General features: G+C 36.0%; 1 protein-coding gene across 1 annotated transcript in view; it reads left to right on the forward strand.

Annotated features, from left to right (window-relative positions):
- The first annotated feature begins 1,547 nt into the window (after positions 1 to 1,547).
- LOC111043771 (girdin) overlaps positions 1,548 to 18,227 on the forward strand; it is a 45,365-nt gene continuing 28,685 nt past the window's right edge. The window contains 9 exon segments of the mRNA XM_039433195.1: positions 1,548 to 1,818; positions 4,407 to 4,502; positions 4,682 to 4,770; positions 7,625 to 7,730; positions 10,033 to 10,242; positions 12,617 to 12,730; positions 14,298 to 14,488; positions 16,408 to 16,489; positions 17,723 to 17,901. Coding sequence (XP_039289129.1) covers positions 4,449 to 4,502; positions 4,682 to 4,770; positions 7,625 to 7,730; positions 10,033 to 10,242; positions 12,617 to 12,730; positions 14,298 to 14,488; positions 16,408 to 16,489; positions 17,723 to 17,901 — 1,025 coding nt within the window. The 5' untranslated portion in view covers positions 1,548 to 1,818; positions 4,407 to 4,448.

Raw genomic sequence — 18,227 nt, forward strand, 5'->3', positions numbered from 1 at the left:
GTCATCGGGTGCTGGGCTTGAGCGGGTTTTGGAGGCATCTGCGGAGCATCTTCGATCTGCCACTTCATGGTTCCTGGCTAATCGATTCCAGCTGAATGAGAACAAGACCCAAAGGATCATCTGGAGCTTGTCACGTGAACTGCGTGACACTCAGAATCCAGTGAAGCTGCTGGGTTTTGTCTTGATATCTCAGCTGGAACAGTCATATACAGCAGGTAACCAGTCGACTCTCCCGCATTTGCTTTCTGCTGCTCAAGATGAGGGGCCTGATGACTGAGAAGTACCTTATAATGATGTATCACGCGCTCTTCCATTCCCACATTACCTATGGCTTGCTACTGTGGGGTCATTCAGCGGGGGCTGCTGATGTCCTGAGGTTGCAAAAGAGGGCTGTAAGAATTTTAACAGGCAGCGATCATCTTTCCCACTGCAAGCCCATCTTTGCTCGCCTTGGTGAGCTGACGGTCCTCAGCCATTACATCCTCCTGAGCTTGGTGTATGTCAAGAGGATACAGCATACTCTGGCTGCCCGAAGTGACATTCTCAACCACAACACCAGGCACCGCAAGCTGCTGAATGTCCCCAGGAGACGTCTCCACCGTTCACAGGCCAACTATAGAGTTTCTGCACTGAAATTCTTCAACAAGCTGCCTCCTGGTGTGAAGCAGTTGGATGAGGCCGCCTTCAAGAGAGCCGTCAGGAAGCTGCTTTGTGATAAATTATATTATAGCGTAAATGAATTTATAAGTGATGATCTGAACTTTTTTTAAAAAGTGGTCACTGTTTTATTTGTTGTCTGAATTGCTATTGTGTATATTGAAATCGAACTCTATGACGCTATCGATCCCACACAAGTGTGGGTACTGGATGAAGCAGAAGGTATTAAAGTCCGCCGAGCTGTGTTGGACTACGAGGATTGACTCAGCCATGTTTTGGTTTTTTGTTGCTTTAATGTATATTGAGTAGTCCTACCTGCATACGGTATCAGTGAGGAGGTGAGAGGTCAAGATTGAGATAGAGGTACCTTCGTTTCTGGTTTACTGGACTTACTTGGTGGAATTTGATGAGGGGGTTGATATCTTGATTTTTTGTGCCTCTTTTTCGGGCTCATGGGGAAGGCTTTTAACCTCGAAATTAATCTACCCACCCCTTTGCTGCAACACTAAAAACTCATAAGGGTGCGTATACGCTCACGACCAGGAATGTGACCCAATCTGTCGTTGTAGAATAGGAATAGACCCAGTTTGTCGTCAACCTACTTTTAAACATCCCACTCAAAAGTTTTCATTTTCTCTAGATTTCAGTTTACGTAACCTATAAGATGAGAAGAACATAACCTGAAATACTCTGTTTGATTATGTTTTAAAAGGGTAGTTCAAGAAGCTGAGTTTCTGACTCTTAATTAAAATACGTTAGTACTATTGAAAAAATTTCAATTATACTAGGTAATAGAAAACAATGAATAAAAAGTAATAAAAACAGCTGACTATTGATTAAGTGGAATCTAGATGAAATGAATGATTCTCGTCAGTACTTGTAAAATGAAAAGAAGTGAAAGATGGTCGTGAGTGAACTCGTTTTAGGTTACAATACAGTCTGTTTACTGCAAATTTGTTTTACAGCTTTCTGTTTTGATTCCAATTCTATCTCTAATGCAAGACAAATTTAATAAAATAGTTTTGTATTTCAAGCTGAAATCAGAATTTATTTCCAAATAATACACCAACAATTGTTTTATTAGTTTGCTTATCGACCGACTTTTGTGATCTTATTTTATTAGTAGCCCAAACATGTTTTCTATGAGAACGGATGTGTAAGGTAAGAAAGTTGCTTATTTTTATTAAAACCGATACATTACGGTTTCACTAGTCATCTAGAAACAAAATTGAGATTTGAATTTGAAATAATAAATTTATTTACTGTAAATAATTTACGTGTATTAGCCTACCTTACTTTTTTGTTTAATTTGTAGATATCTAATCTGAAGTAAACTACTTTCGTCAAATACAAATCATGATATTGCAATTATTATTTTAAATGTAGATTATAAGTTAGTGATCTTAGTATATTTTTTGAAAATGACTTGAAAAAATCTGTTTGCCAACATAATTCAGATCTTCATTAACTATCTACATCTCTTGAGAGGTGCATCTATGACATAACATTGCTATAAGATATCTCAAATCAAAATACTTTATCGGCTTATGCTCATTAAAAGCAGGGAGGGCCAGGCCCCCTTCAGTATCAGATAAATAATGAAAATACGGGACTATTTAGGCCTACATAAAACATTAAAATACCATAAAAATTTACTTCAAACAGCAGTAAAGTATTTTTTTTATAGTGAGGTCCACGTTATAATGACAGTATTTGTTCAACTTTGGAATTGCTATCCTTGTCTATCATTCGACAAAGCCGGTGGTACTATCCTTTTCTAGGTCCACAACGATGCCAATTATGTTTTTTGACAGTGTAGAAATATAATTAATTAATGCTGAGAATCAGCATCGCTATTCTCCTATCTTTATCCACTGCCATTATAACGTGGACCTCGTTATAATGTCAGTGGATAAAGATAGAAGAATAGCGATGCCGATTCTCTTCATTAATTAATTATATTTCTACACTGTCAAAAACATAATTGGCATCGTTGTGGATCTAGAAAAGGATAGTACCACCGGATTTGTCGAATGATACACAAGGATAGCAAAACCAAAGTTGATCAAATACTGTCATTATAACGTGGACCTCACTATACAACATCATCAACGACGTAGCTAAACAGCCTTCAAGATATGATTTAAAGCTTAGATAGAGCGGGTAAAATTAGGGCACAATCAGGGACTTATTAGTTAGAATTGCAACGTAAGAACTAGCAAGTTGCAATGTGAAAATTAGCAAGTTACAACATAGGTAGGTATCACAGTGAAAGCAGAAGGAAGGGTAAAATCAGTCAATCATTTATGTGTACAGAGTAGATGAGAATTAAAAAAAAAGACAATTTAATGTTTCTCTAGTTTTTTAATTAGTCGATTTTTTTAAAAATTCGAATAGGATCCCCAATCAAATATAGCTACTGTCGAATTACTCGATGCTAACTTGATGTCGTCGTCCTTGATTGGGAGTACAGTGTCAAAGTTTAAATAAAATACTCTTGAAAATGTGGTTCCTCGGTCAGTTCAGCCAATGGATAAATTGGTCTATTGATCAATTTCTGTCTGACAAGAGAGCAGAAATTATCATTGTAGAAGAAAAATTAAGCTTTTTTCATTATCCTCACCAACTATGTATAGCTGTATACCTTCTTTTGGACTGCTATTTATTTATTTACTATGTATTTATTCATTAATCATTCAGAATTACACAACTTACAGAAAAGTACCACAGGCTTACGCTCAAAATGGTTCCAATTCTAATTTATACAACAGTCCAAATATTTATGATAAATATATATCCAATGATATTATATTAATGAACTACTTGTTAATAATGGATAACATTATTGTATTGAAACTTTAAATAGGAAAAATGAAGCATATAATTACATCTTTTGATATAATATTTTTGGGGAATAACCCTGGACCTCCTTTTCTTAAAGGCAAAGACCTTAAAGAGATATAGACCCACAATGCCTATGCCTTCTCAATGATAGCTCTTACTTGAAATTGAAGGCCGCCATTGGAGTATTTTAGCACGAGTATTATATCTATATATATTTGTAATACAATAGATCACAAAGGCATTGGTATGTAATAATCTTTTGTGTTGCCCCCTCAATGGCGGATTTCAATTCCAAGTACGACACTAGCGCTGTATGTGAGTCTATGCATCTTTAAGGTCTTTGCTTAAAGGTATATTATACCCCCCCCCTCCGGTAGAGTCCCCACCCTTAACAGTTTGGTGAAATGGCGCCACTGATCTAAAGGAAAGCCATCTATATCATAAATTATGTGTCAAGGAAGAACCAGAAATAGAACAAGTCCTACAAAATTTACTTATTCAAGATTGGAGTACATAGGCTATAATCATTCAACTAGGCTAACATAATTAGAAATTAAAAATATGTGTTTTAGTGGGGCCTTGATTTGTTGTCATTCAAAAATACCGTTCAAAACGAGTTTCAGTAGAAGTTCTACTGAAAATTCGTGTCGATTTCAAAGGAATGGTTTAGAAAAGTCGAGAAATTACTAGTTAAGTTATTACAAACATTTTACAAAAATCATCAGATTTCAGATCATATATTACAATCTATGCTATAAAAAGTTATCATTGTTGGATTTCTATTGTAAATTTCTTGGGTTATACAATTTGATTTTTATTACAATTATATTCTGCTATAATTGTTATATAGGTTATAAGTTATACTGCTTATTAAGTTATAATTCCAAAAATCCTTTAATTTACAGAATGTACTGCGAGTGCAATAAGGAATTCCCTCCACTTATGAAATGGCTACCACAGCAGAATTGGAAGAATTCATGCAGGGGCCTCTCGTAATATGGGTAAGTTTTTTTTCTAATTCATCCAGTTTCTACTTAAGATCTGTAATCATCATGATATTAAGTCATTGATGACCTTAAAAATATGAATTCATTCTTCAACATAGACTTATTCTGCTTTTAATAGTGTATTTATTTAATTGCTCAAACTATACTAAAATCTAATTTTGTTATGTTTACAGCTTCGTTCCTGCTTGGATAATCCCGATGCTCTCACAGATTATAATGATTTGGCTGATGGTGTTATGATTTACAATGTGCTGCTCTTGATGTAAGTATTTCAATCGAAAAAAATGTACACGTAACGACCGTTTTGGATTTTAAAATAAATAGATATTTGCCAAATATCTCATTATACAACTTGATACTGACGTGCCAAATCTATTTATAAAAAACACATTGAGCATTCTAAGAAGCTGGTAACTTCTGCAAAGATTGTGAACGTTCTGTGTACAGTAAATTGTTCCAGATTCAATCGTAAATTGTTCCATCACGTGACTAGTGCAAAATGTTCCCATGGAACGTCATTTCAAAATTGTTGGTTCAAGCTTTTTTCGCGCACGTATAAAGTTGCTTTACACCAAAATGTGTCGTTTACTAGCTGCGTGAATGAAGAAAGGCTGTTTTACAAACTTACCGTCTAGGAAAGTGTGCATTTCTTTCATTCCATTACTGAAGGTATACTCTCAAATTTTCTGTAGAGAAAAATTCATTTAACGTATGGTTACTAAACATAATTTTATTGGTTATGTATTCTATGGCTATGCTATGGTAATCAAGCTTCCAGCGCATGCGCAGAGAAGCAAGCAGACTACAAAATTTAAGCAACCAATGAGAGCTCGGATTGTTGGAACTGTAACAATTTACCAGGCTTCGACTGTGGGGCAGGAACTTGAAACTGAAACTGGTTTCTGGTACTGAATCTGTCAAAATTCTTCCCATGGGACGCGGAACATTTTACCTGGTAAATTGTGAATCGGACAATTTAAAACATTCTGTGTACACAGAACGGGTCCATTGTGGCAACTTCTGCAAAGATTGAGAATGCACCAAATCGCTGAAAGGCGGCATGGTATGTGATAAACTCACATCGTTTCACATCACTCCACCTGCCCGGAGGAAGATTATCCATGCTTTCAAACCCTGGAGCCCTGATGTGTATGGCATGTCTGTATTCATGCTTGAAGAGGTGGTGGATGCTATTGCGGACCCCCTTGCTGCAGCAGTTGATGACTGTCTTAGATCTTCTGTCTTTCCTGACTTTTTGAAGACCTGTTCCTGTGAACAAGAAGGGTGATCACCAGAGCCTAAGCAGCTTCAGGCCAATATCCACGACTCTTTGGAAAGGTCGTTGAGGCGGTCATCAAACCCAAATTTGAGGGGTTGTTTGAGATTAACAACCTTTTCTCAAGTATGCAGTGTGGTTTTCGTAGAGGGAGGTCAACTGTTGATGCAGTGAATCTAGTGGTTGTGAAAATTGTTTCAGTGTTTGATAATGGTGAGTCCCTGGCACTCACATTGTGTTATTTGAGCAGAGCGTTTGATTGTGTTGACCATTATATACTAATCAAGGAGCTTCACTATTATGGGGTTATGGACTCGGTCTGAACATCTTGGAGTCATACCTAACTGGGAGGACACAGGTGGTGTCATTGGGCGGAGCTGCTTCCTGTTTACTCCCTGTGAGTTTTGGGGTACATCAGGGTTCAATTCTGGGGCCAATCCTGTTCATCGTGATGATCAACGACCTGTATGACAATGGTGCAACTCTCCTGTTTGGTGATGATACCACAGAATAGGTACAGAATGGAAACTGTCAATCAAACGCATGTCTAACCAATGCTTTTTACATGGCGCAAATACTAGACACGTCACGTGACCTTAGGAAGTTTCAATCCTGGTCTTCTGATTGGCTCGCAGCAGTAAACGAGATCAATTGATCCGGATCAGTAAAGTGATCCGAACCTCCCATCAGCACTATTACAATGTGGCGCTTTCTAACAAAACATCATCTGCAGTTTGTCGCAAAGTCCACCTCATTATCAGGAACCTGTGAAGCTGCTGGGCTTTATTTTGGATTCAAAGCTCAGCTGGACCAGCCACATCCAGCAAGTGACCAAGAGACTCCCGAATCTGTTTCCTTTTGCTGAAGCTGACAGAGGGAATGTTGGTCATGTTGTAACATGCTCTTTTCCATTGCCTTATCTCCTTCGGTCTACTCATGTGGGGTCATTCAGCCAAGGTTGTGGGCATACTGAAGCTGTAAAAACGGGCTGTCAGGATCATTACTGCAAGCGAACTTCTTGCTCATTGCAAGCCCAGCTATCACAACGGAATTCCAACAGTAATCAGCCACTTTCTCCTTCTCTGCCTTATTTACGTGAAGAAGAATCAACAAAATTTGCTAACTGTGACTGATGTGCATCACCACAACACTAGGCATCGAGAGATGTTCGACTTCCCCAGGGTGCGCCTTCAGAGATCGCGGCTATCCTATAGGAGTTCAGAACTAAGCTACTTTAACAGGCTGCCTGCAGGAGTAAAGCAGTTGGACCTCAGTGTGTTCGAGAGAGTTGTGACCGGTTTCCTGAGAACCAGGGCTTATTACGATGTCCAAGAATTTCTTAATGATATCCTCAAATGTTGTCTTCTGTCCTGCTGTAGGATCCTCCTAATCCTGTATCCTGCTATATTCCTCCTATTACCTGTCTCAAATGCTATCAAGCTTACGTGCTATCAAGTTAAGACATCAGGGCGTTGAATGATAATCAATTTTCGATTTGAATTTGATCACTGTCACCTTGATCAATTAGTGTTTTAGTTTTGTTTTTGTATTTTATTTATGACATGACATTAAACTGTAGGTTTAATGTCAATCCTACAAGTGTGGTGTTTGTCGATCCTACAAGTGTGGGTAATGGATGAAGAAGATGGTATAAGGTACTGATCTTCTTGCAAGATTCTATTATAGTGATGTATTGCTAGTCGATTGTATTTTTATCAATTACCGGTACCCTTAACTCTACATCAGTTCCAAATTCGTTGACTTTATAAAACCAAATTTAAAATGTTTGTGCTATTAAATTTTGATAGATAACATTGATATTATTGTTTCATCTTTCTAGTGATCCAGAACCCCTGCACTATGGAGTGGCGCCTAGCTTGGGGAATCCGACTCTTAGAGTGCGCAATTTTGATTGCATTATCAAAAATATCAAGACTCTATACGAGGTAAGTAAATCCTATACAAAAATGATTTCTCATCTTCTAATTTATTGGATAATTTAAATTACCCAGTATTAGTATTGACATAAAATACATGAAGAATGAAAATAGCCCATTTTTAACATCTCATGGACAGAATAGAACATTTTTTGCTGAAATATTGCCTTTTGCTTGCAAAAACGATTAACGCTACGCAACTAGCACTTGGCGGTAGGCTCAGGTGAGGCGGCCATGTTTCTGGGTCTATAATTTGACAATTGACGAACTGGCCGCATCGATTTACAGAGCTTTTGGTGGGGATGATACGCTGTTCAGCTTTGTGAAAATCGCCCATACTGCTTTTCTATGTCTTGAGATATTTGATCGGAGGTTGGAAACAAAATCATCCTCGTATTTTGCGTAGGGAGGTCAATCTGTGTGCTGAATATGTTTTTAGGAAGAGCTATGCCAGCTATAGTGAGGTCGACGTTATAATGGCAGTGGAGAAAGATAGGAGAACAACGTTGCTGATCCTCTGTCTTGTCAATGCCTTCTATAGACTGTATCTGATACAGGCTTATTGATGTAATATTAACTATTCATTCTCGTTTATAATAATCAATTATATTTTATTATGCAAGAAATTATAAATTTCAATAATTTCATAATGAATTTTTATAATTAAGATGAAATATTTTGTTGAATATTAATTTTACATTGTTAAGAGACGATCTGGCAACAGAGCAAAGCGAGAAAGAGATAGTTACATTTTATAAAATAACCTATTCCAACCTGATAAAACTTTTTTGCAATCGACTGAAAAAACTTTTTTATGCTTTTCCACATACTTTGCCATTTCTTTACTTGAAGCACGATATATTTTTAATCTCTTTTTCTTTTTAATTGTATGATAGACAAGGATAGCAATACCATTGCTAATCAAACACTGCCATTATAATGTGGACCTCACTATAGTGATGATTATTTTCCGTTGGGAGGTTAAGTTGTGTGCTGAATGTGTTTGCAGGAAGAGTTATACCAGCTAGTGATTATGGTGCCTCTTAACTGTTCATGTTTTATTGTTTTATGTGCATTAGTTTTATCATAGAGAACCAATAGCGTAAGTAGATATCCCATGGTATAGGGCGTTTATGTCGCAACTTTTACTGTTATCTCAAGCCGATTACTGGCGATTATTGTCGATTTTTACTGTTTTGACCGGGTAAGAGTGTATGAACGGCACACTATGAGAGACTACCAGTGTCACACAGCTTCACGGGAAAGAATTACAAGAACTATCGGCTTGAGATAACAGTAAAAGTTGCGACATAAACGCCCTATACCATGGGATATCTACTTATGCTATTGTTTCTCTATGGTTTTATGTTATATGTGTATTAAGGGTGTGCAAAGGCTAAAAATAAACTTTCTACTGGTGATATTTTTCATAGTTTTTCGATTTGTTTATCATCAAGCTATCAAAATGAAAAAGTTTTCTGAGGAAAACATTTTTTTTCGATCATTACTTTTTGAGATATGAGCGCCTAAAGTTTAAATTTTTGGGCCAGAACATTTCAAGTTCGGTAAAAGATAAATCCATGAGATTTAGAGGATAAATTCTCCATGGCATTCATTGTTGATTGAATGAAACAATTTTTTTTTGGAAATATCGATTTTTGAGAAAGTTATTCAATTTACTAAAAATTACCAAAAATAACTTTTAGTTGAGTTATTTTTGGTCATTTTTGGTAAATTGTATAACTGTCTTAAAAATCGATATTCTCAAAAACAATTGTTTTATTCAATCAACAATACCAAGGAGAATTTATCCTCAAAATCTCATGGATTTATCTCTTACCGAATTTGAAATGTTCTGTTCCAAAAATTTAAACTTTAGGCGCTCATATCTCAAAAATTAATAGAAAAAAATGTTTTCCTGAAAAAAACTTCTCAATTTTGATAGCTTTATGATATACAAATCGAAAATATGGAATAATATCACCAGTAGAAAGTTTATTTTCAGCCTTTGCACAGCCTCAATGTGTTTGCGGGAAGAGCTATGCCAGCTAGCATAGCCACCTCTAATATTAGGCCGCGGCCTACGATATTGCAACGTCGCAGTGTAGGCCTAGAATCTAATACATGATTGGTGAAAAAGATCAGCTGGTATTTTTAAAATCTTTTTCACCAATCATGTATTAGATTGTAGGCCTACACTGCGACGTTGCAATATCGTAGGCCGCGGCCTTGTATTAGAGGTGGGTATGCAGCTAGTGATGATAACTATTTTTCGTAGGTAGGTTAAGTTGTGTGATGAATGTGTTTGTAGGAAGAGCTATGCCAGCTGGTGATGATGGTGCCCGACTGCGTGCAACTGGGCCGCGAGCCTGACTCCCGCCTGGGCGTGGAGCAGATGCGACTGTTGCTGCTGCTGCTGCTTGGCTGCGCGGTGCAATGCCCCAACAAGCAGTCATTCATCGAGCAGATCAAGTCGCTCGAAGTTGACGCTCAGCATGCGCTCGTCGACTGCATCAAACAGGTACACCACAAATTACTCTTAACATATTAATATAGAATTAAGTACATAGTACCATAGAGAAACAATAGCATAAGTAGATATCCCATGGTATAGCGAGTTTATGACGCAACTTTTACTGTTATCTCAAGCCGATTACTGTCGATTATTGTCGATTTTTACTGTTTTGATCGGGTAAGAGTGTATGAACGCCACAATATGAGAGACTACCAGCGTCATAAAGCTTCACGGGAAAGAACTACGTGGACTATCAGCTTGAGATAACAGTAAAAGTTGCGACATAAACGGCCTATACCATGGGATATCTACCTATGCTATTGTTTATCTATGGTAGTACCCTCTTTTTAAACTCTTTTATATAAAAACTACTAGTTTCAGCTTTCAAGGTATTTTCAAGTGTCTTTTTTAAAATTTTCACCACTATAGTAAGGTCCACGTTATAATGGCGGTGGAAAAGATAGCAGAACAACGTTGCCGATCCTCTATCTTGTCAATGCCTTCTATAGACGGTAGCTGATACAGGCTTATTGTTGTAATATCAACTGTTCATTCTTGTTTAAAATAATCAATTATATTTTAATGAGGAAGAAATAATATTTTTTCAATAATTTCATGAATTTAATGAATTTTCATAATAAATTAAGATGAAATATTTTGTTAGTTAATCATTAATTCTACATTGTTGAAAGACGATCTGGCAACAGAGCAAAGCGAGAAAGAGATAGCGTTATCCGCTTTGTTGAATGATAGACAAGGATAGCAATACCATTGCTAATTAAACACTGCCATTATAACGTGGACTAAGCTATAGTGAGAGTTTCAGATTTCAAGCAATTTTCAAGTGTCCTTTTTCAAAGTCTTGAAATTTTAAAAAGAACACTCGAGATTGGCTTGAAAGCTGAAACAAGTTGTCCTTTTTAAAATTTTAAATTTTGAAAAAAAAACACTTGAAAATGGCTTGTTAGCTGAAACTAAATTCTGTGCAAACCTTAGTTTGCAGCATTGCTCTTAGTGCAATACTAGAATACTAGTACTATAGAATAGTGCTGCCAGATTTCACAGAATCCAGAGAGCCTGTGAGCTAATTATGTGAGAGAAAGAGCGAAAAAGAGAGTGTAAGCCTTTTTGATGGAATCAGCGTAGAAACAGCAACGCTGTACTCCCATTGTTGTATTGAAATAACATTAGCCTTATAGCTGCTGTTAGCCTTATAGCCTTAGTTAGCCGTGCTGCTAACTAAGGTTTGGACAGAGTCTAGTAGTGTTTATATAGGAAAAAATTGAAAAAGAGTACTATGTAGTTGTTTCTATATTAATTGAACAATTCAAGTAGCCCTATTAAAATACTCTACTACGCTAACCTATATGTTTTGTTATTATTGAATTTTACACAACAGCAAAGACAGAACAAAAATGTATCTTAATTATTGTGTCAATCTTTTGTTTGTAGCCTTAATTTGTTTGCGTTAATCTTCATTTTATCAAATTTCTGTTAGCAGTCAAATTGGTAATCCTCTATTATTGGTCGAATAATAGAGAGTTCTGCTCTATTAAAGGGCGTTTTGACAGTTGAAATAAAATAACAATATACAGTACCGTACAGTATTCCATAATAATTCATAACTTTGAAAAGCCTTAAAAATTTGAAATATTGTTAACCTTCCGGCAGTCACGCTGTTGTAAAAAGTACAACACTGTCCGTTTTTTTGCTGCACAAAACTATTGAATGGGGTGGTGTCAGTGAATGAGTCGCCTATGCATTCCAAAACTTCCCCCCATCACTCCACTGAGTTGCAGTATCAACCGAGCAATAGTTCAGTCTTTAGGTGCCATCTAGTCGCGACAGTGCATAAGTCGCACTGTGCATAAGGTAGGGAAAGACTGTATACGGGGACTGTAAACGAACCAATAAGACAGAATTGATGACTTTGCTTGATGTACCTTATTGGGCTATGAAATGGTAATCATCCAAATGTTCATAGGCGTAAAATAATCCAAGAAGATGGAAAAAGTAATTAATTATACAATTAGTAAATATGTTTTGACAGTAAACAGAGTACATAACACTTGGAAATTTGGATGTTGTACAAAATACATCGAGCGACTGCTCGTGTGATTGAGTAGGGTGCGACTACCGGAAGTTTAACTTTTTTTTATTGGTGTCGAGATTCTACTTCCTAGACCGAAACAAGATTTCCTGTTTCAAAAATAATCAATTTTATCAACATAATTTATTTATCACAGAAAGAGACTGCTGCTCATGTAGAAAGAGACTGCTGCTCATGTAGAAAGAGACTGCTCGAATTTAAAATCTGAACTGTCTACAATGATTGATTTTAGTTTCGCTAATGTTGTGTGTGTGTTTTGGTTTGTTGCAGGTGACTGAGAGTCAAGAAATCGTTCTGACTCAGGAGAGCTGCGAGTGCCTTTCTCCCGAACTCATGCTCACGCACATCAGGCGGCTTGTCAAGGAGAGGGATCGCTACTTGCAGGTACATGTCAAACAAAAAGTATAAATTAATAGAATACAAAAAACTATTCAATGAATAAAAATACTATTTTGTAAAGATAGCCGCAAATTTACCTAGTTAATAATGGCAAGTCCGCTCAAGAATTACACCAATTCAATCAATCAATTTTTATTCCAATCAACACAATACAATATAAATAAAAGAAATCAAAACACAAGAAAATCATAATCAAAAATAAATTTCAATGGAGTACAAAAACAGGCTCTTTTCTGTATAGGGCTACTTTTATAGAAATAGAAAGAAAAATAAAAATCTTAGTACCCTTTTTGAAATATTTAATCACTATATTTATATTTCATGGCGGGGTGTGCTGAGAAGAAAAAAAGGAAGAAAAATACCTAGCCAACTATGGTTACCCATGTAATAGGCAGGTAGAGGGTATAAAAGTAAGGAAAGAAGGAGTAAAGAGGAGAAGAAAAAGGGAAGTATTGGTGAAGATAGTAGGAGAAAAGAGGAAAAAATTAATGTGCCTTGAAAACAGTAGTTTGAGCAGAAATCTCGAGATTCATACGTCGATATGGAAGAAAATGTTACTGTATGACCAGGTTTTTATTTCTAGTTTAGTTTTTCTACTAATCTTAGAGTCTATGAGGAAATGGTCCGGAATAAGGTTTATTATTTTAGTGCCTATATAGATCAACTGTTTCCTTAAACATTCAATATTGGTGTTATTATGTGACATATCACTATTTGCAGAGGGCCTTAAATGGTAATTATTTACAATTGAATTTAAAGTGCGAGGAAAAAGGGATTTATATTAAGTATATGAAGTATTCAATTACGGTTTTAATATATAATCGTCGTATTGTCATTACCTTTAAGTCACTAAAAACCTTCTCGGTAGGGTACAACCTAGGTCTGTTTAGAATAATTATTAGTTTTTGGGCCACGAATAATTCCTCAATATGACAATTAAACATGCTGTTTTATATAATTAAATTAGTAATTTAAATGATTGTCCATAGTAAATATTTTCGCTGATATGTTGTATCGAGTGAACCATCTTTTGGTTTGAGATGTTTTATCAGCTTGCACACTTCTATATTCATAGATTTATTGGATGAAAATTATTCTGCGTACCATTCTCCGAAATAAACGCATGAAAAGTTATTGAATATTGTTGTTCAACACCATGTCTTAACGTCTAAGTTTGAAATATCTTTTTGTTTCAATTTTCTTCAATAGAATCATAGAGTAATGTGATATTCTATTTCCACTCACATTATTCAAAATCATAAACATAGAAACAGCAAACATGTAATAATAAATATTCGTATGGCTTTTATTGGTGGGGAGTTCCTGATTGAAGTTCCACCTTGTCTGGATATATCAATGGGCCTTACGACTGTCATACTTCAGCCGGGACCGACAGTTTAACGTACCCATCCGATAACACGGGAGTGATCTGTTCAAAAACTTTTGACTCTGAGTGGGGTTTGAACCAGGGATCTCTAGGTTGCTACGTAAGCACTCTATCCACTAGACCACGGATCACTCCATAACAAACAAGTAATTATTGTTGTTGTAGCACTGGGTGACTCAGGACGATAGGAAGACTGGGGGCGGCAACAGCTCTCACAGTGGTGGAGGCGGCGGAGGTGGCGGTGGTAGCGGGGGGCAGTCGTCGTCCAATCAGCTGTCAGGAGGCAACGAGAGTCAGCACCTGGCTGTAGAGCTGGCAGACTGGAAGGCGCGCCTCAGGAAACTCAGACAAGAATTGTAAGTAGACGTTTATTCATGTCAATTTTATAATTTTTGTTTCAACAGAAGCTCTGTTTACTTATTTCTCGATATATTACTTGTTGAAATTGATGTTGCTTTCCATGACGAAACACTAAATAATAACTTAGTTGTGGTTCAGACACTGTGTTACTAGTAAATATTTGAAAAAACTTACTTTTCTTAGAGTATTGAGGAATGCATTTCACTCCTAAGGAGGAGCTTCATCAGCCTCAGTAACACAGTGTCTGAACCTCAACAAAGTTATATTACTTGTATAGGGTTGTGCAGAGGAAACGCATGTTTTTCGAACAGCCAGTACTCGTCAACGGGAGAGGGTATTGCCCTGGAACGAATGTTGGCAGACGACCCATACTATGTCATTTCAGTTGCTATGAGCGTTGGAACATACAATATCGTGTGTTCACTGTTGAGCAGTTTTTTTTTAGAAACAATGAATCTGTAGTCACAGTGCAATGCTTTTTCGTTGATATTTTAGAGTTGAGGGTCGAGGTGCAATGCCCGATCGAAATACTGTACTCCGATGGGTTGCAGCGTTTAGGAGTACTAGTTCTGTGATGAAAAAGAAACCACCTGGTCTTTCCCGTTCAGTTCGTGCTCCTGAAAATGTAGACCAAGTCAGTGTCGTCGAGTCGATCGTTTAGGACTAGTAACAACTGCCGTTCTGACTCGGTATAAACTTTCCGGAGAACGGGGAAGACCAGATGGTTTCTTTTTCATCACAGAACTAGTACTCCTAAACGCTGCAACCCATCAGAGTACAGTATTTCGATCGGGCATTGCACCTCGACCCTCAACTCTAAAATATCAACGAAAAAGCATTGCACTGTGACTACAGATTCATTGTTTCTAAAAAAAAAAACTGCTCAACAGTGAACACACGATATTGTATGTTCCAACGCTCATAGCAACTGAAATGGCATAGTATGGGTCGTCTGCCAACATTCGTTCAAGGGCAATACCCTCTCCCGTTGACGAGTACTGGCTTTTCGAAAAACATGCGTTTCCTCTGCACAACCCTTATTACCTACTATTTCCATTGTAAAGTTATAAATAAATCAGAGTTTTGGTCCTTGTTCAATTGCAAAACATGTGTAAAGTGTTGAAAATGTATGAATTGTAAACATTTTAAAACACTTTCTCCATCCAATAAATTGTAGATAGCTGTTCGATTTTGTCAATTATTTGTTCCTATGCTCAAATAAAATATATCTTGAAATATCCTATTGTTATTGGTTGTTGTCTACGTCCAGAAATGTAATTCGATTTACAATCAGCTCTGTAAATTCTCAACAATTACATGTTTTTCAAAATTATTTCTATCAATATTGTTTTCTTGATAATGATGATGTCACGAACTTACTCAATTCTTCCTTTTTATTCCTCTTTTTAGCCGAAGGATGTAATATTAAAGCGATTTGCGGATGGATATACTATTCGGAAGTATATGGAAAATTCTAATTCAAATTCTTCAATTATGTAGCCTAGATACAAAATTACAACACAAAAATGAAAAATGAAACTGAGGATATAAATGGAATTATTGTTTGTCGAAGCTTTTAAAAGTGAAGATAAAATTTGATTAATAAGAATTATTTTTAATTTTTATTATTAATAGGAATTATTTGTAAATGGAATTATTGTTTGTCGAATCTTTTAAAAGTCAAGATAACATTTTATTAATAGGATTTTTTAAAATAATGTGTTAAGTTGGAACTCATAAATTTCTTTTCTTGGTAGAGATCTCATGAATATCCTTCATTCCATTCATTTGATTGTGAATGAGAGCTGAAGGAGAGAGAGTGAGGAAAAATCAATTTCTATTATATAGTTTGTTAGTGTTTTTATTTGAAAAATCTATTAAATCTCACTTGACAAATGGCACATTTTTATTCCAGAGAAGAAAAATCGGAGGCTTTAAGTGAAGCGAGAGAAGAGCTTGAGCAAAATCGGACCATAGTCTCAAAGCTGAGATCGGAGGTAAAGAATTCTATAATCTCATTTTGAAAGAAAGTATTTTTCACACTTAATTGTCAAGGTAAAAATTATTGATAATCTTTCTTATTCATCTAGGTTCTGATCGCAATTCAGAAATAGCTGCCAGTAATGCAACTTCAAATGATTGTTGAGAGATAATGAGAAAAATATGTCAAAAACACCAATTTTAGAATTTTTCAATAATATAACTAGAAAAATTATTTTTCAACGATATTATAAATGAGGGTTGATTTTAGGTAATTCAATTCTGAAAAAGACATGTTTAGTTACTTTTTATCGAGAGCAGATTTCTGCTGCTCAAACGTAAATAGAAATTGAGAAACTCATCTTTTAAAATTATTGAAACCTGTATAGATTCAGAATATTTGCTCGAATTGTTGGTCAAATACAATAGATTTTTGTATAATTTATTTCCAAATAAATATGGAAAAACAAAGTCTATAAAAACCAGGTCAAGACACCCGTGTTCCTTATGGAGCGGCCATTTTGTGCCTATTTCATGGCGGTTCATTTGAAAATCCAATGTAATTTAATTTGCTCGTAATCATGCATTTTGCATTTTAAAAACAATATTATAGTTCAGAAAATATGGGTGAATTCAATTTTTTATAATGAAATTTCAATAATAATTGCTTCATTTATTATTAAAAATTGTTCTTATTCTTGTAACCTAAGGATTATGAATCATAAGGCATTGGGACAAGGCAGAAATATGCGAGGCCAACTTCAAAAAGAGTTTAAAGTTCCCGATCAATTAAATCTAAAAATCAACAATTCACTTTCTAGTATTTTGCTAAATACTATAATTCTATAGGAAGAATTATTTTTAATTACTAATAACACATCAGTTATGTTCAATCTACAATGATAACAATATTTATTTAAAAATAAATTTGAAAATTGGTGAACTAGAACCCCACTAAATGGCGATTTTGCAATTCATCACGGGATTGTCATGACCTGTATTTATGGACCCTGTAGAAAAACAATTTTCAAACAAATCGTTTTGTAAGAACTAAAATCAGTTCTAACCTTCGGTTGTAGTGTCTGGATCTCGATATCCCAACCAACTATTGAACAAACAGACTACTGATATAGAACATTAAAATAATATAAGAAGATATTCCAGGGCGTGCCGTTCTCATGATAACTTTCCTGTATGCTATTTATTACTTTAGACACTAAATCATCAATATTTTTGGGGGTAAATTGCAGATGAACGAGCTGAAACAGGCGGCACGAGCGGGCAAAGCTTACAGAGACGAGGTGGATGCACTGAGAGAGAAGGCCGAGCGATGCGAGAAGCTGGAGAGTGAGGTGACTCGGTATAGAGACAAGCTCAGTGACCTCGAGTACTACAAGTCCAGGGTCGAAGAACTGAGACAGGACAATCGGTACGTTATCCTACCATCTAGTTCAAGTGGAAAATATGGACATTCAAAGAGGGTGAAACTCACCTCTGAAAAAGGGCGAAACTCACCTCTGAAAGAGGGTGACATTCACTTCATCAAGGTTTCAGCTGGTAACAAATCAGCTGTTTGGGAGGAGGTCTCAGTTTGGTGAGATTTTGTTCGTCGAGTTTCCGATGCTTTCAGGAAGTACAGTGGGTACTGTCTCGGCCATTGAGGGGACAACCTGGAAGATTATTACATAATAAAGATCTTGAAGTTTTTTGTAATCTATAATATTACAAATATATATATATATATATATATATATA

The sequence above is a fragment of the Nilaparvata lugens genome, chromosome 7 (assembly GCF_014356525.2).
Source record: "Nilaparvata lugens isolate BPH chromosome 7, ASM1435652v1, whole genome shotgun sequence".
Classification (NCBI taxonomy): domain Eukaryota; kingdom Metazoa; phylum Arthropoda; class Insecta; order Hemiptera; family Delphacidae; genus Nilaparvata; species Nilaparvata lugens.